Source organism: Rhinopithecus roxellana, chromosome 6 (genome assembly GCF_007565055.1).
Source record: "Rhinopithecus roxellana isolate Shanxi Qingling chromosome 6, ASM756505v1, whole genome shotgun sequence".
NCBI classification, from domain to species: Eukaryota; Metazoa; Chordata; class Mammalia; order Primates; family Cercopithecidae; genus Rhinopithecus; species Rhinopithecus roxellana.
The window spans coordinates 116,934,607-116,954,943 of NC_044554.1; the positions used below are offsets into that span (position 1 = coordinate 116,934,607).

The following is a 20,337-nucleotide window of genomic DNA, read 5'->3' on the forward strand; positions in this document are numbered from 1 at the left end:
TCTGCTTGTCCCTCCACCTTATATGAGGTAAAAGCCTGGAATCACTCTTCCTTTTTTTTGAGACAGGGTCTCACTCTGTTGCCCAGGTTGCGATCTCAGCTCACTGCAACCTCCACCTCTTGGACATAAGTGGTCCTCTTGCCTCAGTCTCACGAGTGGCTGGGACTATAAGCAGACACTGCCACACCTGGCTAATTGTGTATTTTTTGTAGAGACGGAGTTTCACCATGATGCCCAGGCTGGTCTCAAACTCCTGGGCTCAAGCAGTCTGTCTGCCTCAGCCTCCAGAAGTGCTGAGATTACAGGCATGGGCCACCATGCCTGGCTGGCTTGGAGTCACTCTTCTTAGAGACACATGAGTTCAGATTGACTCATCAATTTTTTTTAAAACTGGCAGTTTAATGGCAGTTTCTCCTTGGTGTCCTAGCTTATCTTGAAGTGGAAAAATCTGCTGTGGTAACTGTTTTTTTCACAGTTTACACTTACTGAAGAGTATAATTATGAATGGATTTTTTCTTACATAAAATGTTATTTAAAAGTAAAATATTTATAGCCAATCATGCTCATAGTATGAGGGATATGAGCTTACTTGCATGTGGAATTCAACTCTTCTTTGTAAACTTGTTTACATGCTTGAGATATTTACGTCCTCAAGCCCACATATATTTATCTTGATGTTACCAGTGAAACAATTAAAGGATTAGGGAAACTGAGTTATTCATGGTCTGAAGTTTAATGTAAAAGATGAACAAGATAAAATCAATGTAAGAAGAGTAATAGCAAAAAAAGAAAATATGCATACCAGTTAAGAACTAATATCAATAGACCTAGTTTTGAATTGTCTTTATCACTTAGTAGGTATATCCTTAGATAAGGTGACTCTTTTGAGTTATAGTTTGTAAAATGGGGATTCATTAATGCATCTCTTGACATGTTGGTTGAAGCTGACATGGTTATTATATTTTGGGGCTTACCTGTGAAGACATGTAGAGATAGGGATAAAGTGTGAGGTAGACATGAAAAAAAAAAAAGAATTCATGGCAAATAGTATACAGAGTGTTCAAATAAGATAAGTAACTACATGGCTGTTTCGTATTAGATAGTCAGGGAAGGCCTCTCCAAGGATCTGAATGATAAGATGAACCTGCAGAGTTTTTTGACTTTCTTTTGTTTAGTTCACTTTTGTTGTTGTTGTTATTTTTTGTGTGTGTTAAGGGCAGAATGCCCTGGGCAGGAATAAACTTGGCAGATTCAAAGGGCAGTATGGATGGAGCAGGGTACACAGGAGGGAGATGGAGGGGCAGATTGGAAAGGTGACTAGAAAGTAGATCATATGGTACTTTATAAACCAAGGTAAGGTGTTTGGTTTGCATTTAAAATGCAGTTTTAGTGAAAGTTGAAGAGGGAAGCCCAGCTGGAAGAGACAAAAGCAGATTGATGAAGTAGTGGTAACATTTGGAAATAATGCTTGCAAGAAAAGTTTTGATGTGCACTGGGAGATCAAAAATAATTTGTTTAAGATTGTGATATTACATCATAGGCATTGATACAGGAGAGGAGGAAAAATAATCTTTCAGGGGAGATGATAAGGAGCCAAAGTCATTGAGAAGGTCAAAGGTAAGAGGATCAGGAGCAGAAAGGTGGAGGGTTAGTCTTTGACAGGATCAAAGAAGAGAGGCAATAGGAGGGAATGCAGAAAATGTGAATCTAGAAGCAAACAGATTGGCCAGTTTTGCTGTAGGAAGATGAGGAGGTACTTTGTATTGCTTATGTTTTTAGTGAAATAAAAACTGAGGTCATCAACTGGGATGGAAGATTTGAAGAGAAAGGAGATTTGAAATATTCTTTTTGGAAAGTGGGAAAAATAAACATGCTGTGGAAATAATGGAGTTACTGAACACTGCTGAGTGCCCATTTGAGATGTGTGTTCATGCATTTAAAGTTAGTTGAGATGACGTGTTGTGTTTTTTTCTTCAGCATCAGTGAGGGGCAGGAGGGGCAGGTACAAAGGAAGAGGGGCTGAAGGATTAAAGCTTTTTGCAATGGCAAAATAATTTGGGGCCATTGAACCTATCCCGAGTAAAGTGAAAATTGGGCCAGACATGGTGGCTCATGCCTGTAGTCCCAGCACTTTGGGAGGCCTAGGGGGGCCGATCACCTGAGGTCAGGAGTTTGAGAACAGCCTGGCCAACATGGTGAAACCCCATCTCTACTAAAAATACAGAAAATTTAGCTGGGCACAGTGGCTCGCACCTGTAGTCCCAGCTACGCGAGAACCTGAGGCAGGAGATTCGCTTGAGCTCATGAGTGGGAGGTTGCAGTGAGCTGAGATCATGCCACTGCACTCTGGCCTGGGCAACAGAGTGAGACTCCATCTCAAAAAAATAAAACAAAAAAAAAAAAAAAGAGAGAAAATTGAAAAAAATGAGTGTTCATAGGATGGGCAGCATTTAAGTCACTGAGGTTAGTCTCAATAAGCAGGCTATAATTAGAACTAGTTTTTTGTTTTTTGCTTGTCCTTTTTTTTTTTTTGGTCTGTCACCCAGGGTGGAATGCAGTGGTGCGATTACGGCTCACTGCAACCTCGACCTCCTGGGCTCTAGCAGTCTTCCCACTTCAGCCTCCTGAGTAGCTGGGACCAGGCACATGCCACCACACCGGGCTAATTTTTGTATTTTTTGTGGAGACCGGGTTTTGCCATGTTGCCCAGGCTGGTCTTGAATTCCTGAACTCAAGCAATCTGCCCGCCTCAGCCCCCAAAGTGTTGGGATTACACGTGTGAGCCACAGCACCCAGCCTGTTGTTGTTTATTTATTTGTTTTTACCTACCCGCTAAGAGACCATTGAGACTAATTCAGTCATACTTTTCATCCCTCTTTGCCACATTTACACAAAAAGCCCAGACTGTTCATGTTATCCCTTGTCAACTGGATTCATGGATTTGTGCATGGTCTAATTTGATCCAAATTTCTCATTGCTCCGATATACCCTCACGACTTCCCTAAACCCTTCTGCTGTACTTTCTGGAGCTCATGATCAGCAAAATCCATTATATCCTCTACTTTTTCTCTGAAAGATGTTACTAAAGCTTGATTATTCATTAAGCTTACTACTTCCCCTGTACCCTCTCAAGGGGGATTTTTCTTTTTCTTTTACATAGCACTACAGGGCCTGTGGGAGGTGTTGGTATCCTTTTTGTTTCCCTTTGCCCTTTCTGTTTTCCCTTCTTCCTTAACAATTTTAGCCTTTTTGGGGGAAAAAATGCCTTCAGGTTATATCACCACTACCTTGTTGCAGTGACTTACCTCCTGCCCATTACCCTTCATCTATTGATTGCTTTAGCTCCAGTGCCTGTCTTTCTTTCCATTACTATCTCAGTCACATTCTTGATGATTTTAGCTTTCAATTGTAGACGATCCATAGGCTCTCATTTCCTTCAGTTTATAGCTCTAGGAAACTACATCTTTCATTACTCCAACTCAGCCATTCCTTTGGCCACGTTGTGATTTACAGTTTAATGATGCTACTGCTCGTCACAGCTCCATTCCTACTTCCCCAAGTCTTCGCTTCTTTCTGGTTCTTCACCATCATTACTCCCAGGCATACACATTCAAATCTTTGTCACCCCTCCTCAGTACTAATGTGGTAAAACCTAAACATCGTTTAAAATTTAGTTTGTCTTTTCTCGACATATCAAAGATACCTACTCTAGCAATTTACTTGGCCAGAGAAAACCGCAACACCTCACTTAATGATCTCAGTTAAATCTCAAGTTGGCCTCCAGCACTACTGTGCTATCTTCCTTGGTTAGCTTATTCTTTCTCTTCCAGAGAAAACTGTTTTATGCCTTTCTCCCTCCTTCTTTTTAGCTAACAAACTCTTCTTCTTCTCAAGAAATATGAGCAATCTTCCCATCATGACATTTAGCAGCCTTCCAGTGCTGGGCAGAATAATGGTCCCCCATAGATGTCTACTTTCAAATTCCTGAAATTGTTAATATGTTAGGTTACATGGTAAAGAGGAATTCAGGTTGCTAGTCAGTTGGCCTTGAAATGGGGACATTATCCTGGATTATTCACATGTGTCCAAAGTGTATAATCACAGGGGTCCTTATTCATGGAAGAGGGAGGCAAAGGAGAGAACCAAAGAGATGGCAATATGAGAAGATTATGATCTTCCCTTCATGGCTTTGAAGATGGAAGAAGGGGTTCATGAGCCCAAGGAATGTGGATAGCCTCTAAAAGCTGGAGAAAGGAAGGAAACCAATTTTCTTCTAGAGCCTCTAGAAGGAACACAGCCCTGACAGCACCTTCATTTTAGCCCAGTAAGCCACATTTCAGATTTCTGGTCCTTAGACCTGTAAGATAATAAATTTGTGTTGTTTTAAGCTACTAAGTCAGTAGTAACTTGTTTTTGCAACCAGTGTAAATATACTAATTCAAATATTTGCCCATTCCCTACCCCCTTGTAATATGTTACTGCAAATTCATATACTTTTCTTTTTGAAAAATAGATTAACTCCTCTGACTCCTAAGGACAACTCTTCTATATCTGTGCTGTGTCCCGGTTCCTCTTGCCTAGTCAGGGACCTTGCTTTTGCATTATCCTCTCTCCCTGTCGCTTATCAGTTTTCTTTCTTTACTTGATTGTTCCAATCTGTAATATCTTCCATCTTAAAACAAAAACAGTTCACCTCTTGTCTCCTTCAAGTATCAGGCCCCAGTCGAAGCCACCATCCCGTCTCTCGTAGATTGTTCTCACCTGGACCACTTTAGTCACTTCCTAATTTGCCAAACCTTCTCTTCACCCTTATAATCTGTTCTCCATGTAGCAGCCGGAGTGATCTTTTTAGTTAGATCACATTATCACTCCCCTGCTTAAAACCGTCCATTGATTTCCTTCCCATCATACTGGAAACCACTTTCTGAGGCCAGTATAATTGGGTCTCAACCTTATCTACCACTCTACCCTTTTCTCTGTGCCACAGCTGCACTGACCTTATTTTCCTTTAAGCACATCAACTCATGTTTATTCTAATGCCTTTGTGCTTGCTGTTTCCTCTGCCTGAAACACTCTTCTGCGGGTATTTCCGTGGCATACTTTTCTCACTTCATTCGGTTTTCTGCTCAAATATCCCCCAGGTTTATCCTGAGGTAGCACCCTTCTGCCACCCTCACCCTTTCCAACCATTTATTGATTAATTTGGCATCAGGTTTATTTTCTTTTTTCTTTCCCAGCCCTAAACTTTGAAAGGGATGTGGTCAGGAGATGACAGCAATAAAAGAGTAGTGGTAGTCGAGATAAAAGGGTCTGGAGGTTTTTGAAGGGGAAGAAAGAAGAAATGGTTTAGAGGTAGCCATGAGGAACAAGGAAAATACATACCTCACCCTCTAGGTCTTGAGGAAATAGGTATAAGAGAAAAAAGAGTAATATTATCAGGAGACTGTTCTTCCTCATAGTTGATGAAAATATTTCATGAGATAATGTATGTAAAGCACTTGATACTGACCCATAAATAATACCCACCAGTATATTTCCTTCAAGCAGCAGTGTATGTCTTCTCTTTCTTCCTCTTTTACCGTTTCCTTTTCTTAGAAGGTGGGGCAGGGATCGTATAAGAAGATCCTTGGCAAAAGGACAAGTACCTAAAGATGGGGCTATATAACAATAGTCTGAGGTTTACAGCAAACAAACAGTACTTGGGGAGTTAAGGTGTGCCAAAGAAATCAGAGATAATCCATTGTCAGTGGCTTACCAGGTGTTGCCAGACTGGACAAAATTCTTTTCCTTTGCCACTCAGGCATACTGTATCCTTTTCTACTGAAAATTATTTTATTGAGTTATCATAGCTAGATATTGCTGTAATTAAATTACCCGATGAGTAATTAACATTAAAATAATCCAAAAGAGAAACCTGTTAATTCAAATGGCTCTCCTCCAGGATTCCACTGGTCTCCTTCTCCCCTTCCCATTTCTGTTTCTAAATAAATCTAGAAAGATCTGTAGTAGTTTGGGATTTATGTGGTTTTCAGGGTATTTGAAACTCATGGATTTCTAGATGTCTCACATGGAACAAGTGTCAGGAATATGTATTTATATCATAGTAACTGCAATTCCACTAATACATTGTTTTTGTTATGTGATGTATTTGATGACTATATGATTAAAATATTGGAAGAATGCCTACTTTTCTTCTATTGGATATATGCATCTTTACTCCTGTTTAGCCTTAGATTTGAGTCTTGTGTTTTCTGTTTCTGTTTCCAGAGAGTGAAGGGCGTTCCCCAAACCACATTGTAGTGCTGTGTCGAGGCCGAGCTTTTGTCTTTGATGTAATACATGAAGGATGTTTGGTCACCCCGCCAGAGCTTCTCAGGTTTTCAGACTACTTTCTTGAATCTCATTAGGTCTTATGGTGTTGCTTGAATTAAAATATACATGTTTAGAATTGCCTTTCAAGGTGATAGTAAGCTGAAAAATAAGAATTTTATACATGCTTTTTTTAAAAAAAAGTCTGTTTGTACTTTTAATTTAAATTATTTTTAAATTTTACTAGACATACATAAATATGTTCACTTGGAGAAAAGAAAAACATTACATATATTACCAATTCCATTCCCTGCCTCAGAATTAATCACTGTTACTAGTTTAGTGTGTTCCATCTTTCCGTACCTGTTGCAACGAATTTACATGCATATCTAGCTTTAAAAATACATATAGTATACATTTTCTATGTATATGTTTTAAAGTATATTATGGAAAATTTCAAAATGTATAGGGAATTTATAATGATAACTCCTGTGTACACATCTCCTAACTTCAACAGTTACCAACTCCTAGCATCAACAGTTATAAACTCATAGTCAGTGCTGTTTCAACTATACCTCTTTTGCCCTTTCCCTTACTTTCCCATGGATTATTATTATTATTATTTTTGAGATAGAGTCTTGCTTATTGCCCAGGCTGGAGTACAGTGGCGCGATCTCGGCTCACTGCAAGCTCTACCTCCCAGGTTCACCCCATTCTCTTGCCTCAGCCTCCCGAGTAGCTGGGACTACAGGCGCCCGCCACCATGCCTGGCTAATTTTTTGTATTTTTGGTAGAGGCAGGGTTTCACCGTGTTAGCCAGGATGGTCTCGATCTCCTGATGTAGTGATCTACCCACCTGGGCCTCCCAAAGTGCTGAGATTACAGGCGTGAGCCACCACACCCAGCCAAATAAACAGTATTTTAATATTATTAACAGATGACCAGTTGCTCTAATTGTTTTCTAATTGTTGGGTATATATATGTATTTATAACTCAAATTATTTTTAATAAATATTGCAAACATGTACAAAACTGCACACAGAAATGTACAGCTAAATACTCATGTAACCTGCACCCAGGTCAAAAATTAGAACATTTCTAATATTCCAGAAGATTCCCCTCATCCCTCTTCCATACTTTCACTCCTTCCCAGGGGCAGTCATTTAGATTGTTTACAGTTTACATTATTATTTTTAAAAGGCTACTGTGAAAATCCTTGTGTAAGTCTTTTGGTGTACACATGCATGTATTTCTGTCTGGAACACACCCAGGAGAGAATTTGCCAAGTCATAGGGTGTGTGTATGTTCAGCTTCAATAGATAATGCCAGTTTTCCAAAGCAGTTATGTCTACTGGTGTGTGAGTGTTGTAGGAGTTCTTTATACATTCTGGGTAAGAGTTCTTACTTGGTCGTGTGTGTTGCAATACACAGAATAGAAGATGTTGATAACTAATCTTTTGTTCTATTAAACACATCTTCCTGGTAAACAGAAGTTCTTAATTGAATGTAGTCCAGTTTATTAATCTTTTAATCTTTACCATACAGATGATACATTTTGTGTTCTGTTTTAAAAAATTTTTCCCTAACTCATTGCGAAGAAGATAATTTCTTATGTTCTAGAATTTTGTTTTGCCTTTTACATTTGTATTTATAGACTTCCTGGAGTTAATTGATTTTTGTGTTTGACATGAGGCACAGGGGTAGTTGCACGTTTAAAAAATAGTGTTATTTTTCTCACTAGCTTCTTTTAATCAACAATAAATGTAATCTTTTCTATTGGTACAAATACATCTACCTTATTCTTTTAAACTATTACATATAATTCCATCAAATGGATATATTATAGTTGATGTTACCATTTCTCTATGATATGACATTAAAGTTGTTTCCATTTGTTGCTATAACAAATAATCAACATGTTCAAACATGCCTCTTTGTGTATTTGGATAAAATATCTACGGTTTGATATTAGAAGTGAAATTTTCACATCATCTGATGTATACATGTAAAATTTTTGAATAAGTCAAATTGTCATCCACAGTGGCATTGTTTTTTCTGCCAGTATTTTATGTGAGGACACCCACTTCTAATCATTGTTGACATGGTACTGTTAAACTTAAAACATATCTGGTGGCGGGGGGACACAGTGGCTCATGCCTGTAATTGCAACATTTTGGGAGACTGAGGCTGGAGGATGATATAAGGTCAGGAGTTGAATACCAGCCTGGGCAACACAGGGGGACCCTGTCTCTACAAAGAGTTAAAAAATTAGCTGGACATGATAGTGCTACTTGGGAGTGCTCCCAGCTACTTGGAAGACTGGGGTGGGAGTGCTCCCAGCTACTTGAGCCCAGGAGGTTGAGGCTACAGTGAGCTGTGATCATGCCACTGCACTCCAGCCTTGGGTGACAGACCAAGACCCTGTCTCAAAAAAAAAAAAAAAAAAAAAAAAAAAAGCTATATCTAGTGAACTGACAGGTGAAAAATGGTTTTCATTGTTGTTTGAATTTGCATATCCCTCATTACAAGTGAAGTTGAGCATTTTTGTATGTTTTATAGGCCACTTATTTGTGTTTTCTGTGAGTTACTTTGGCCTATTTTTCTATTGGCTATTTTACTTTATTCTTATTGATTTATAGCAATTATTTATATGGTCTCCACATTAATCCATTATAGATTATGTGTGTTGCAAACATTTTCTTCCAGGTAACTTGAAGCAAATTTTGGAAATTGTCCAATCTTAATTTTGATTTAGGCAGATTTATCTTTTTAATCATTTGCTTTTATATCTTGGATAATATTTGTATGTCTTCCCATTACATGTTTTAGTTAGTGTGCTTTAAATTTGACATATAATTATTAGATCAGGCTTATAATTGGATTATCCAAAGCCACTCTTCCAGAAATTGAACACATGTGCTTCATGGGCTACATTCAGCCTGTGACTTATTTTGCTTGGATAGCAGAATTTGAATCACTATTTAAAAATCACGAAATTCTACATAAACATCTAGATTTCTGTTTTTGCCTTAAAAAAACCCCGAAAGTTCTGACAACCACCAGTCTACTTTCTGCCTCTATAAATGTGCCTATTTTATACATTTCATTAATATAGGAATGGCATCTTACAACATGTAGCCTTTTGTGTGTGGCTTCTTTCACTTAGCATAATTTTTTCAAGGTTCATCCATGTTTTAGCATGTATGAATGCTTTATTCCTTTTTATTGCTGAATAACATTCTGTTTTACAGATATGCCACATTTTATTAACTATTCATCAGTTGATGGACATTTGAGTTGTTTCTACTTTTTGTCTATTATGAATAATAGACAAATAGTAAATTATTCATAATGCTTCCTTGAATATTGTGTACAGGTTTTCATGTAAATGTATGTTTTCATTTCTCGGGTATATTTTAGGAGTAGAATTGCCAGGTCATGTGGTAATTCTATGTTTAACTATTGAGAAACTACCAGAGAGTTTTCCAAAATGGCGCAGTATATTAGGGTTCCAGTTTCTCCACATCTTCACCAACACTTATTGTCTGCCTTTTTTATTGTAGCCATGCTAGTAAGGGTAAAGTGGGATCTCATTGTAGTTTATATTTGATAATGATGTTGAAGATTTTTTCACATACCTTTTGGCCATTTGTACATATCTTCCTTGGAGAGATGTCTAATCAGTTACTTGGCCAATTTTTAAATGAGGTTGTCTTTTTATTATTGAATTGTAATAGTTCTTTAGATATAAGTCTTTTTACAGATATATAATTTAGCAAATTATATCTCCTAGGCTTGGCTTTTCACTTTTTTGATGGCCTCTTTTGATGCACAATATTTTTCATTTTGACAAAATCCAATTTTATCTTTTTTGTTGTTGTTACATGTGCTTCTGGTATTGTATATGAGAAACCATTGCCTAATCTGAGGACATGAAGATTTATACATACATTATTATTTAAGATCTTTTAAAAAAAAATTGTGGGAAAGGGGGGAGATAATGTTTAAATGTACATTTCATTGGAAATGTTGGCAGGAATTGAAGTAGAGATATCCAACAAGCTTTTGGAACTTTGGAACTTTGGTAACAGAGATTGAGAGAGAAAATGGTGTTGAAGTTAGAGAGTTGGTTGCCTCTTACATGAAAGTGATAATTGAAACTATTAAAGAAGTAGATGAGATTACCGAGGGAGAAACTTACAAGAGGAGCTTGGAAAGGCCAGTGACAGAAATTTGGGAAAGGACACATTCAGCAGTGTAAGGAGAACAAATGGTCAGTGAAAAAGACTTCAGTGAGATACGGAGACCACAATGGGACCGTGTGAAAAACTCAAGAAGATAATTTTAACGTTCATTCCTGAGTGTCAAAATTCAATAATGAGGAAAACTAGACTTAGATAAAGCTACTAGGTTTCCTTAATGGACATTATTGGTGACTTTCAGAAGAGCAGTTTCAAGATGATCACTGGAGAACAAAAATCGAGGCCAGTAAATTAAAGAGTGAACGGAAAGCGATGAAGAAAAAGCCGGATTGTGTGGAGTATAGAATATTTTTAAAAATATATGATTCTGTAATGCAGATATTTTTAATACAAATCTTTGTGCTTTGAAATATAAAAAATTAGATGTGTAGCTGAAAAACAGTTGCATAGTTAGCCAAGTTAAAGGAAAAGAGGGATTATCTTGTTACCAAATTTGCATCTCTTAATGGTGATGATTTGGGCAGTTATGTGACCTTTTATTATCAAACTTAAAATGTCATTTCAGGTTTAACACACTTTCCTTTGTAATTTCTCCGTAATAATGACCACCTTGTAAAACGAACATGAAAATGATCATTTCAGGGAGGAAGAAAAACTTTCATAGTCAAAACTGGTGCTTTGAGGTAGTTGATAACGGAAAGGTAGCAACAAGTACCATATGGAGAGAAACAGGTTGATTTTATTTAGAAATTCAGAGTTTATGCTAGTAACCACAAACTGCAAAAGTTTATTTATAATTGGAGCAAAATCAGTAGTTACTAAAGACAAGTAAGCAGGAAGGGAGGCAGGGCAAGTTGCTCTCGCTATAGATGCAGATTGGTGAAGAAACCCTTATTCTGTTCCTCAGGACACCATTAACTTGCAAATGAAAAGGGGGGAGTTTTTCAGCAAGAGAATTATTTCTTTATCAGTGTTACAGATATGATGAACAAACAGAGGAGAGTAAGCGAATCAGTAGATAAATGATGAATTCCAGTTTTGAATGAAGTCAGAACTGATGGCTACTAGTGGTGGTTTTTGACCATTTATTAAGCTACATTAGCTCACTTCCTGAGAAAACCTTGAAAGCTTTTAAATTGAAGCAATTTCTTAACATGTGCCATGAAGAAGTAGAGCTAAATTAAAGCTCTGTGGATTTTTGACTGATGAAAATTTCTTTATGGGAGAACCCAGTTATTTATCTGCTGTATGTTTAAAGATACATGAAACTCATCAATCTGGGAGCATAAAATACTATGGAAGGGAAGTAGTTTATCCTTAGCTAATAGATTCTTTAAAAATATAATTATTAGAAGTAACAAATTGCCACATATGAAAATACTTAAAACTGATTACATGGTATTTCTATTTTTTTTTTGGTAAAACACAGGTATTAATTGAGTATACAGTAAGTCCTCTGGTTAAATATATATGCACATAGTTTTTAGTTGGATAAGATGTACATGATATTTGTGAAATTGATTACCCGGATATTTTTCAAGTTCTCCATTGTCAGGATATTTACAGTAAAAAGGATATTTACTTGTAACCTAGAAGTGCATGTACATTTCAAAAGTATATATCAGCCAAACTAAATTTAGCCAATAACTAAATTTATTTACTGAAATTAAATTATTGTCAAATATGCTTTGGGTGTTAATAGAACACAACCACTTAAAAATATGTGCTGTGGGAAATCTATTGGCATCATAAGTGGTTTCTTTGGATAATATATCCAAACATTTAAATATTGATCAATGTTATGACCTTTTAAAGGCCAAAGTAGTTACTTTCTGCTTGTACTGTTTTTGAATCTTCTTTTCATCTTCCATAAGACAACTGACATATATCCACAAGAAGTGCCATAGTGAACCTGATGGACCTGGGATTGCAGCATTAACTAGTGAGGAGCGAACTCGATGGGCTAAGGTTCTGATTTACACTTTTCTTAACGAAGCTTTTCTCTAACAAGCTCTTTTGATGTATTGTATTTCAGTTGTAATATTTGATCATCATCTCCTTGCCCTTTAGGCACGAGAGTATCTGATTGGTCTTGATGCAGAGAACTTGGCCTTGTTAGAAAAAATTCAGAGTAGTTTACTGGTATATTCCATGGAGGATGACAGTCCACATGTAACACCAGAGGATTATTCTGAGGTACTTAACTATCTTCTGTTTCACACGGACCTCTAGGTTAATGAACTTTTCTTGCCAAAGGTGAAATGAGAACCTAATCATAACCTGCACTAGTGTATCTTGACACCATACTTGGGAGTGTCTCTCCTAAGAATTATGTCACCCTTTTAAGTCATTTATTTTGTCATTTGGTTAATTACTGAACACATCGACGTCAGTGACGTTAAGGGTAAATATGGCCTTATTTTATGCTCCCCTGCCACTCCCAGGGTGACATTTCAGTTTCCCAGGAAATAATAAAAGATAGTAATTGTATTAGAAATCTCATAGTCTTTTGAAAATACTTAAATTATTTTATAATGCATTAATTGGTATTAAATAATAGGAAAAGAATATCAAGGATTGAAAAACCTTGTAGCAAGGAAAGAGGTTTTTTGTTGTTGTTGTTGTTTTTGTTTTTGGAGAATCACCAGACTTCTTTTTAAGGAAGAACGTATTTTAATGCAGTGTTGTTGAGACTTTTTTGATCACAATTTTTAGTTACAAATACATTTAGATTGCAGCCCACTATATATACATGTGTGTATGCATGCAAACACATATATAAAATAGGAGTTTCACAGAACACTAACTACTTTTATTATCTGTGAGGTACACTGATATTTACAGTCTATTTTATTCTCCTTTTTTATAAGGAATATTGATTGTGATGCACTGAATTGATTTCATGATCCATTAGTAGGCCAAAGTATACAGTTTGAAAAACAGATTTAGTAGGAAATGAATTCTTAAAATACTTCCTCCTAACTAGACTTTAATGACTAAACTTTTATCAAGATCTTTTATCCTATTCAAGTTACAAAGCCTTCTCTCAATTCTATGTTCCGTAAACATTCATGAATATTGTACCAGCATTTTCTTTTCCGGTAGGATTTTCTTGATTTGAGATTTTGAGAAACCCCTAAAGTCAGGGCCAGAATTACTCTCTCGAGTATAACTATATTATCATTTTATTAAATTTGGTTGACCTGAAGAGGAATGGTGAGATGATATATGTGTTTAAGATGTGAATTCTTACAAACCAATATTAAACCCTTTTAATTTGGAAAAATCAAATTTATTTTAGATTCTTGCAGCCATCCTTATTGGAGATCCAACAGTACGCTGGGGTGACAAATCCTATAACTTGATTTCCTTTTCTAATGGAGTATTTGGCTGTAATTGTGATGTAAGTAAACTACTGAAATTTTTTTCTCTTTTGATCTTTTAGGTTAAATTAATGGCAATAAACCATAAATACTTGTGCTGGGGAACAGTATAAGTGAATACTAATTTAGTTTTATGGCACTTTGGTGAAAAGTTTAGTTATGAATTCTCAGTGAAAGTAGAGTATAGGACAAGTTATTTTCTTCTGTAGTGAGGCCAACAGTTTGTTAGTACTATATCTGCAAAATGGAATTTGCATATAGTATTTATGTAGTGTAAGCTCTTTTTTTTTTTTTTTTTTTTTTTTTGTAGTAAATACTTTTTTTTTTTTTTTTTATTATACTTTAAGTTCTAGGGTACATGTGCATAACGTGCAGGTTTGTTACATATGTATACTTATGCCATGTTGGTGTGCTGCACCCATCAACTCGTCAGCACCCATCAATTCATCATTTATATCTTGTATAACTCCCCAATGCAAGCCCTCCCTCCTCCCCCCTCCCCCCTCCCCATGATAGGCCCCTGTGCGTGATGTTCCCCTTCCCGAGTCCAAGTGATCTCATTGTTCAGTTCCCACCTATGAGTGAGAACATGCGGTGTTTGGTTTTCTGTTCTTGTGATAGTTTGCTAAGAATGATGGTTTCCAGCTGCATCCATGTCCCTACAAAGGACGCAAACTCATCGTTTTTTATGGCTGCATAGTATTCCATGGTGTATATGTGCCACATTTTCTTAATCCAGTCTGTCACAGATGGACATTTGGGTTGATTCCAAGTCTTTGCTATTGTGAATAGTGCCGCAATAAACATACGTGTACATGTGTCTTTGTAGTAGAATAATTTATAATAAGCTCTTAAAACCCAGTATTATCTGCTTGCTGAGAATACCTATTTCAAAAGGTATTATATGGCATTATGTATGTGTTCTATGCACAGAGCAATGCATTTGAATATATTTATGGAGTTTAAGATTTACCTAGTAACTAGGTAACTATTTTCCTAAAATGACACATAATCTTTGGAACACTATTTAGGCTGTGGATATTAAAATGGCAGTTACTACCATTTTTGACCATTTTCATAAAAAAAAAAACAAAACAAAACAAAACTTTTCTTGTTTCTCCTCTGTTCCCCTCCCATGGATGTCTTTACTAGCTCTGTCTACTAACTGTCTGATAGGCATTCAGGAGGTCTATGAACCAAGAAAATTTTTTATAAAGGGGTTTAGGGCTGGGCCTGATGGCTTATACCTGTAATCCCAGCACTTTGGGAGGCCAAGGCAGGTGAATCACTTGGGCCCAGGAGATGGAGACTGGCCTGGGCAATGGCATGAAACCCCATCTCTACAAAAAATACAAAAATTAGCCTCACATGGTGTTGTGCGCCTGTGGTCCCAGCTACTTGGGAGGCTGAGGTAGGAGGATCGCTTGAACCTGGGAGGTTGAGGGTGCAGTGAGCGGTGATTGGGTCAGTGCACTTCAGCCTGGGCAACAGACTGAGACTCTGTCTCAAAAAAAAAAAGAAAAAAGAAAAAAAATAGGGTTCAGTAGTTGTATTAATCCGTATTCAGGTTTAGGTGATAGAAACCTAAATCAAACTGGCATTAACTTAAGAAGATATTTGTTGGCAAGGGATGCAGCTAAATTTGGGTAAAGCTGACTTCAGTGTTCAAATGCTTTCATTGGAAATCTCTTCCCATTTTTTAGTGCTGCTTTCCTTTGTTTGGCTTCATATTTAGATAGACTGCCCAATGTGATTGTTTTACCAGCAGTCTCATGTCTTCATAGCTTTCTTCATAACTTATTGACTCCCAAAGGAAATTGTCAGCTTCTTTGTTTCCAATGGTTCCGGCAAAGTTCCTGAAATAATCCTCATCAGTTGTGATTGGCCTGTGTGATTCATGTCCCCATCCTGGGGAATCAGGTGGTTGGATGAGCTTGGCCTGGGTCACATGCCCAACCTTGGAATCTAGTGGGTAGAATCAGTCTCATTCAAACCATTACAAAGTGGTGCTTGGTTGCCTTCAGAACAAGGTGGATTGGTTAATAGGTACTGAAAGTGAATGTCTGTTGGAGTATCTCATCAGAGCTACAGTGAAAAGGTGCCACGAGTCATTTTGAAGATGTTCTCTTTACTCTTCCTTTGAGTCTACTGTTGACAGAATAGTTCTTGTTAATTGCCTCAGTTTTCGTCTCTTCACCTCCTCATTTGATTCTCCTTGACCTTCCTCAGTCTGGTTTATGACCTTACCATTCCTTGCAAACTACCCTTTGTAAGGTGGTTAACTGCCCCCTGGCTTCTTCCCTTGATTTCTCTTTGACCTGTCTGCTGCAGTTGGTTACCCTCTTCATATGTATTTTGACGCTGCCTCTTTCCTCTTAACAGTATTTTCCTATCTACTGATTCTGAAACTGACCTTAATACTCATCACTCTTTTCCCCCTCTGACCACTTTCTTCCCTGATTTAAATAGTTTGATTGACCTATTGTTATATATGTAACTCGCAGCTATACTTTTTTAGCTTTTACCTATTATTCTCATTTGAGAGTTGTGTTTCATTATATGTTAAATTGTTCAAATTGGATGTTATATTGTTACATAAGAGTAAATCAATCTCATCAAGAGTAACTCATCTTGCTTTCCGTCCCTCATTCCCAAGCCCACCAAAAAACACCTTTTGCTAAACTGATTTTTACTAATAGCACTGGCATCCTGCTGTTCACACAAATTCAGGATGAAAATAATTTTGATAATATTGTCTGTCTCTGAATAAAGAATACTGGGCTCATAATGAGCATATCTCTCAGCACAACTGAGGTGCTTTTTTATAGTGTATGGACATGTTTTATGTGTGTGCATTAACATGCATATATTTATAAAATTGATCTGATTATCTCCACCTGATAATTTGCGTTAAATTCCATGGAGGTTTCCCTTCTAACCTAAGATGATTATAGATAGTGCAGTTTAACCTTTGTAAATCATCATTAGTGCAATACATATGCTGTAGGCCAGACATGGGAGCTTATGCCTATAATCCCAGCACTTTGGGAGACCAAGGTGGGAGGATTTGATTCCAGCAGTTCAACACCAGCTTGGGCAACATAGTGAGACCCCCATCTCTACAGAAAATAAAAAATGAGCTGGGCATGGTAATGCATACCTATACTCCCAACTACTTGGGAGGCTGAGGTGGGAGGATCACTTAAGCCTACGAGGTCCAGGTTGCAGTGAGCCATGGTTGTACCACTGCACTCCCACCCAGGCAACAGAATAAGACCCTATCTCAAAAAAAAAAAAAAAAAAGAAAGAAAAGAAAAGAAGTATATGTACTGTAAAATAAAGCTATTTTACCCTCAAGCCATGTTGCTGTTCCATAATTATAATTGTTTGAATATGTTCTTTTGTGATTATATTAATTCCATTTCCCTCATATTTTATAATCCTGAAGTCAACTATGTTGTCTTCTCTATATTGTAGGCTTTATTGTAAGGCTTTGCAGAGGGTGCACAGGAAGCATGTAAAAACTTTAGTTAATAATAATAGTAGTTACTAATTATTGCTGAGAGCCAGATCCTTAGTAAGTACGGTATAAGTGGTATAAAAATCATTTTTCACAGCATCTGTATGTATGTATGCATTATCTCTACTGAGAAATGAGGCAGTTTAATTAGAAAGCAAAGTAACTTTCTTACTATTGCACAACTAGGAAGTAGTTTGAATTCAGAACCAAAGCCTACATTCTTAAACACTTTGTCAACACATATTGCCTCTGTGTAAGTGCAAGAAATGAAAGGCAAAAATTATGTGAACAAATAAAGCATCAGGATAACATTGGAATTTTATATATTTTCTAACTTTTTTGAGATTATTAGGTTTCCATTAGGAGATGGGTGCTTAGAATTATAACTCAGAGAGACATCCTTCATTCTTGCTATTTCCTACTGGCTCCAGTAAAATAGTTGGAAACTGATACTGTTTGTCTTAAATGAAACAGTATATGTGATAATATCTGAAAATTCTTTGTAAAATTGTAAAGTACCACACAGTTGTGAGATACTGTTAGAAAATGGGTTTGTCGGTGACCTGTGAGTCTTGTCATGTGTGCTGTTGCTGGCAGATAAACTGCTCAGGCATCTTATACTGACCTCCCTCAAAAGCCTTTCCTGATGTAGTTGTTGCCTGGTAACAATAAATTGTGTTTATAGGCTCCACTGGGCCATGATACAGGCTACAGAACTACAGTGTTAGGGTGACGTTTAAGACACCTAATTACTCCTCTGAAACTGGGCCCATATCTTGAGACTTCCCTTCTTTCCCTCTCAAGCTCTCAGTGTCATGTTCAGATCATGAATGATATCTGTGTCTAATATAAAGTGGTGACAGTCACAAGGAACCATCTGATGTAACTCTCATCTGAGGAACATGGGGAAAATGCGGGCAAAAATTTTGTTCTTCAAAATAAATGATGGGAAAATTCACTAACTGCAATTTCTTTCTCTAAATATACCTGGCAAACCTGAAACACCCTTGTAACAGCCAGCCTATCTTTCCCACATTTCTTAAACTGAGAATTACCACATCAGGACCCTCATATATATAAAAAACACAAAATGGTTATGCTTTCTAATATTCACTAAGTGGCCTAGGTCCTTACCTAAAGAAGTTCATGCCCATCCCAAATGCTTTCAGATAGGCTGCCATCCCCATCTGCTTTTCCACCCCGTTCTTACAATTCCAGAACATCTTCGTATTACGTATATACACTTGCTTTGACTTCTAGTAAAAATAGCAATTAGTTTATCTAGATTGTTTATTAGTTACTTTATACACTGTACACCCTCATCACCCCAAGCCCCACCAGGAGCCTTAAACAATTTTTTTTTCCAAAAAATAAAATACAGCAGTTACTGAACCATAGGGAATCCTATATCTTATCATCAGGAGGTGAGGCATTTGAAGACTGTATGCTGTATTATCTGTTAAGAATAGACACAAAGTGAAAATAAAATATTGGGTCAAATTTTAAGTTGACATAAAATATTCAGAAATCTTGTGTGTTCTCATTTTAGCATGCCCCTTTTGATGCAATGGTTATGGTGAACATCAGTTATTATGTGGATGAGAAAATTTTTCAGAATGAAGGAAGATGGAAGGTATGTTTGAATGAGTATTTCATCTTTTTTCTCCTAATAATTTTAAAGATAAAATATTTTAAGTTGTTCCTATTTTCAGGGTTCAGAGAAGGTACGAGATACACCACTTCCAGAAGAGCTTATTTTCACTGTGGATGAGAAAGTATTAAATGACATCAGCCAAGCTAAAGCTCAGTATCTCAAGGAGGTATATTTTTCACTTTTCTCTTAAATAATCATGATTTTTTCTTTTAACAACCATATGTAAAAATTTGGCTGTCATCCAAGCATGTCTGCACAAAACATTTTAAAATTATGCCTTTAACACCTTTAATTCTTTATGTCTGGTAATTACTTTTAATGCAGGTGATAATTTGGGTCTCTTTGGTGTATTCTCCTTAGATGATTTTTCACTGTTCTCATTTAATTCTTCTTGTTAGGCATCTGATCTACAGATTGCGGCTTATGCCTTTACATCTTTCGGCAAAAAGCTAACCAAGAACAAGATGCTTCACCCGGATACATTTATTCAGCTTGCACTTCAGCTGGCCTATTACAGACTTCATGGACAGTAAGGACCATTCAGTTTCTATTTTCACAGTCTTGAAGTCCAAGGGTATATCTTTTTTTGTAGCTGTTTCATCCTAACTCCTCAGTGTTTTTGCTCACTTTTTTCCCAGCTGGTACTGTGTCCTATTTGTACTTCTATCAGTAGATTATTAGATTTCTGATCTGTGGTGGTTTCACAGTTTTTCCTTGTTACTTTATCACAGTATCCACTTGATGACTTTTGAAGTGTCTATTCTCATCTGAAAGAGGATTGGTCATTCTTTGGCATTCAGATCGCTTGGTTTTCTTGCAACGTCAGTTTTCTGATGGGTTCATGAAAAGTTGTGATTTTATAAATTATCCAGCCTTTACTCATTCTTAGATGCGACATTAATGTTGTGACTTAATACATCCTAAGAGGAAGTGGAAGTCCCTCAGTCTTGCTTTTTCATTGATAAATAAGTTATAATTGAACATACTTATCAGGTACATGTGATTTTTTTTGATACATGCATAAAATGTGTAATGGTCAAATCACGGTAATTGGGATATCCACTGCCTCAACCATTTATTATGTCTTTGTGTAGGGAATGTTCCAAGTCTTCTCTTCTAGGTATTTTGAAATATACAACAAATTATTGTTAACTATAGTCAACCTACTGTGCTATCGAACACTGGAAGTTATTCCATCTAACTGTACCATTATACCCATTAGCTAGCTTTTCTTCATTCTCCTCTCCCCACATTCATCCCAATCTCTAT

At 36.9% G+C, this 20,337-nt stretch overlaps 1 protein-coding gene across 5 annotated transcripts in view; it reads left to right on the forward strand.

Moving 5' to 3' along the window:
* Window positions 1–20,337, forward strand: part of CROT (carnitine O-octanoyltransferase) — a 61,044-nt gene that overhangs the window by 15,954 nt on the left and 24,753 nt on the right. For all 5 annotated transcript variants that reach the window (XM_010370643.2, XM_030932683.1, XM_010370642.2 and 2 more), the window contains 7 exons: window positions 6,268–6,376; window positions 12,386–12,479; window positions 12,582–12,707; window positions 13,813–13,914; window positions 18,964–19,047; window positions 19,127–19,234; window positions 19,467–19,597. In XM_010370643.2, coding sequence (XP_010368945.2) covers window positions 6,268–6,376; window positions 12,386–12,479; window positions 12,582–12,707; window positions 13,813–13,914; window positions 18,964–19,047; window positions 19,127–19,234; window positions 19,467–19,597 — 754 coding nt within the window. The remainder of the gene's footprint in view (window positions 1–6,267; window positions 6,377–12,385; window positions 12,480–12,581; window positions 12,708–13,812; window positions 13,915–18,963; window positions 19,048–19,126; window positions 19,235–19,466; window positions 19,598–20,337) is intronic.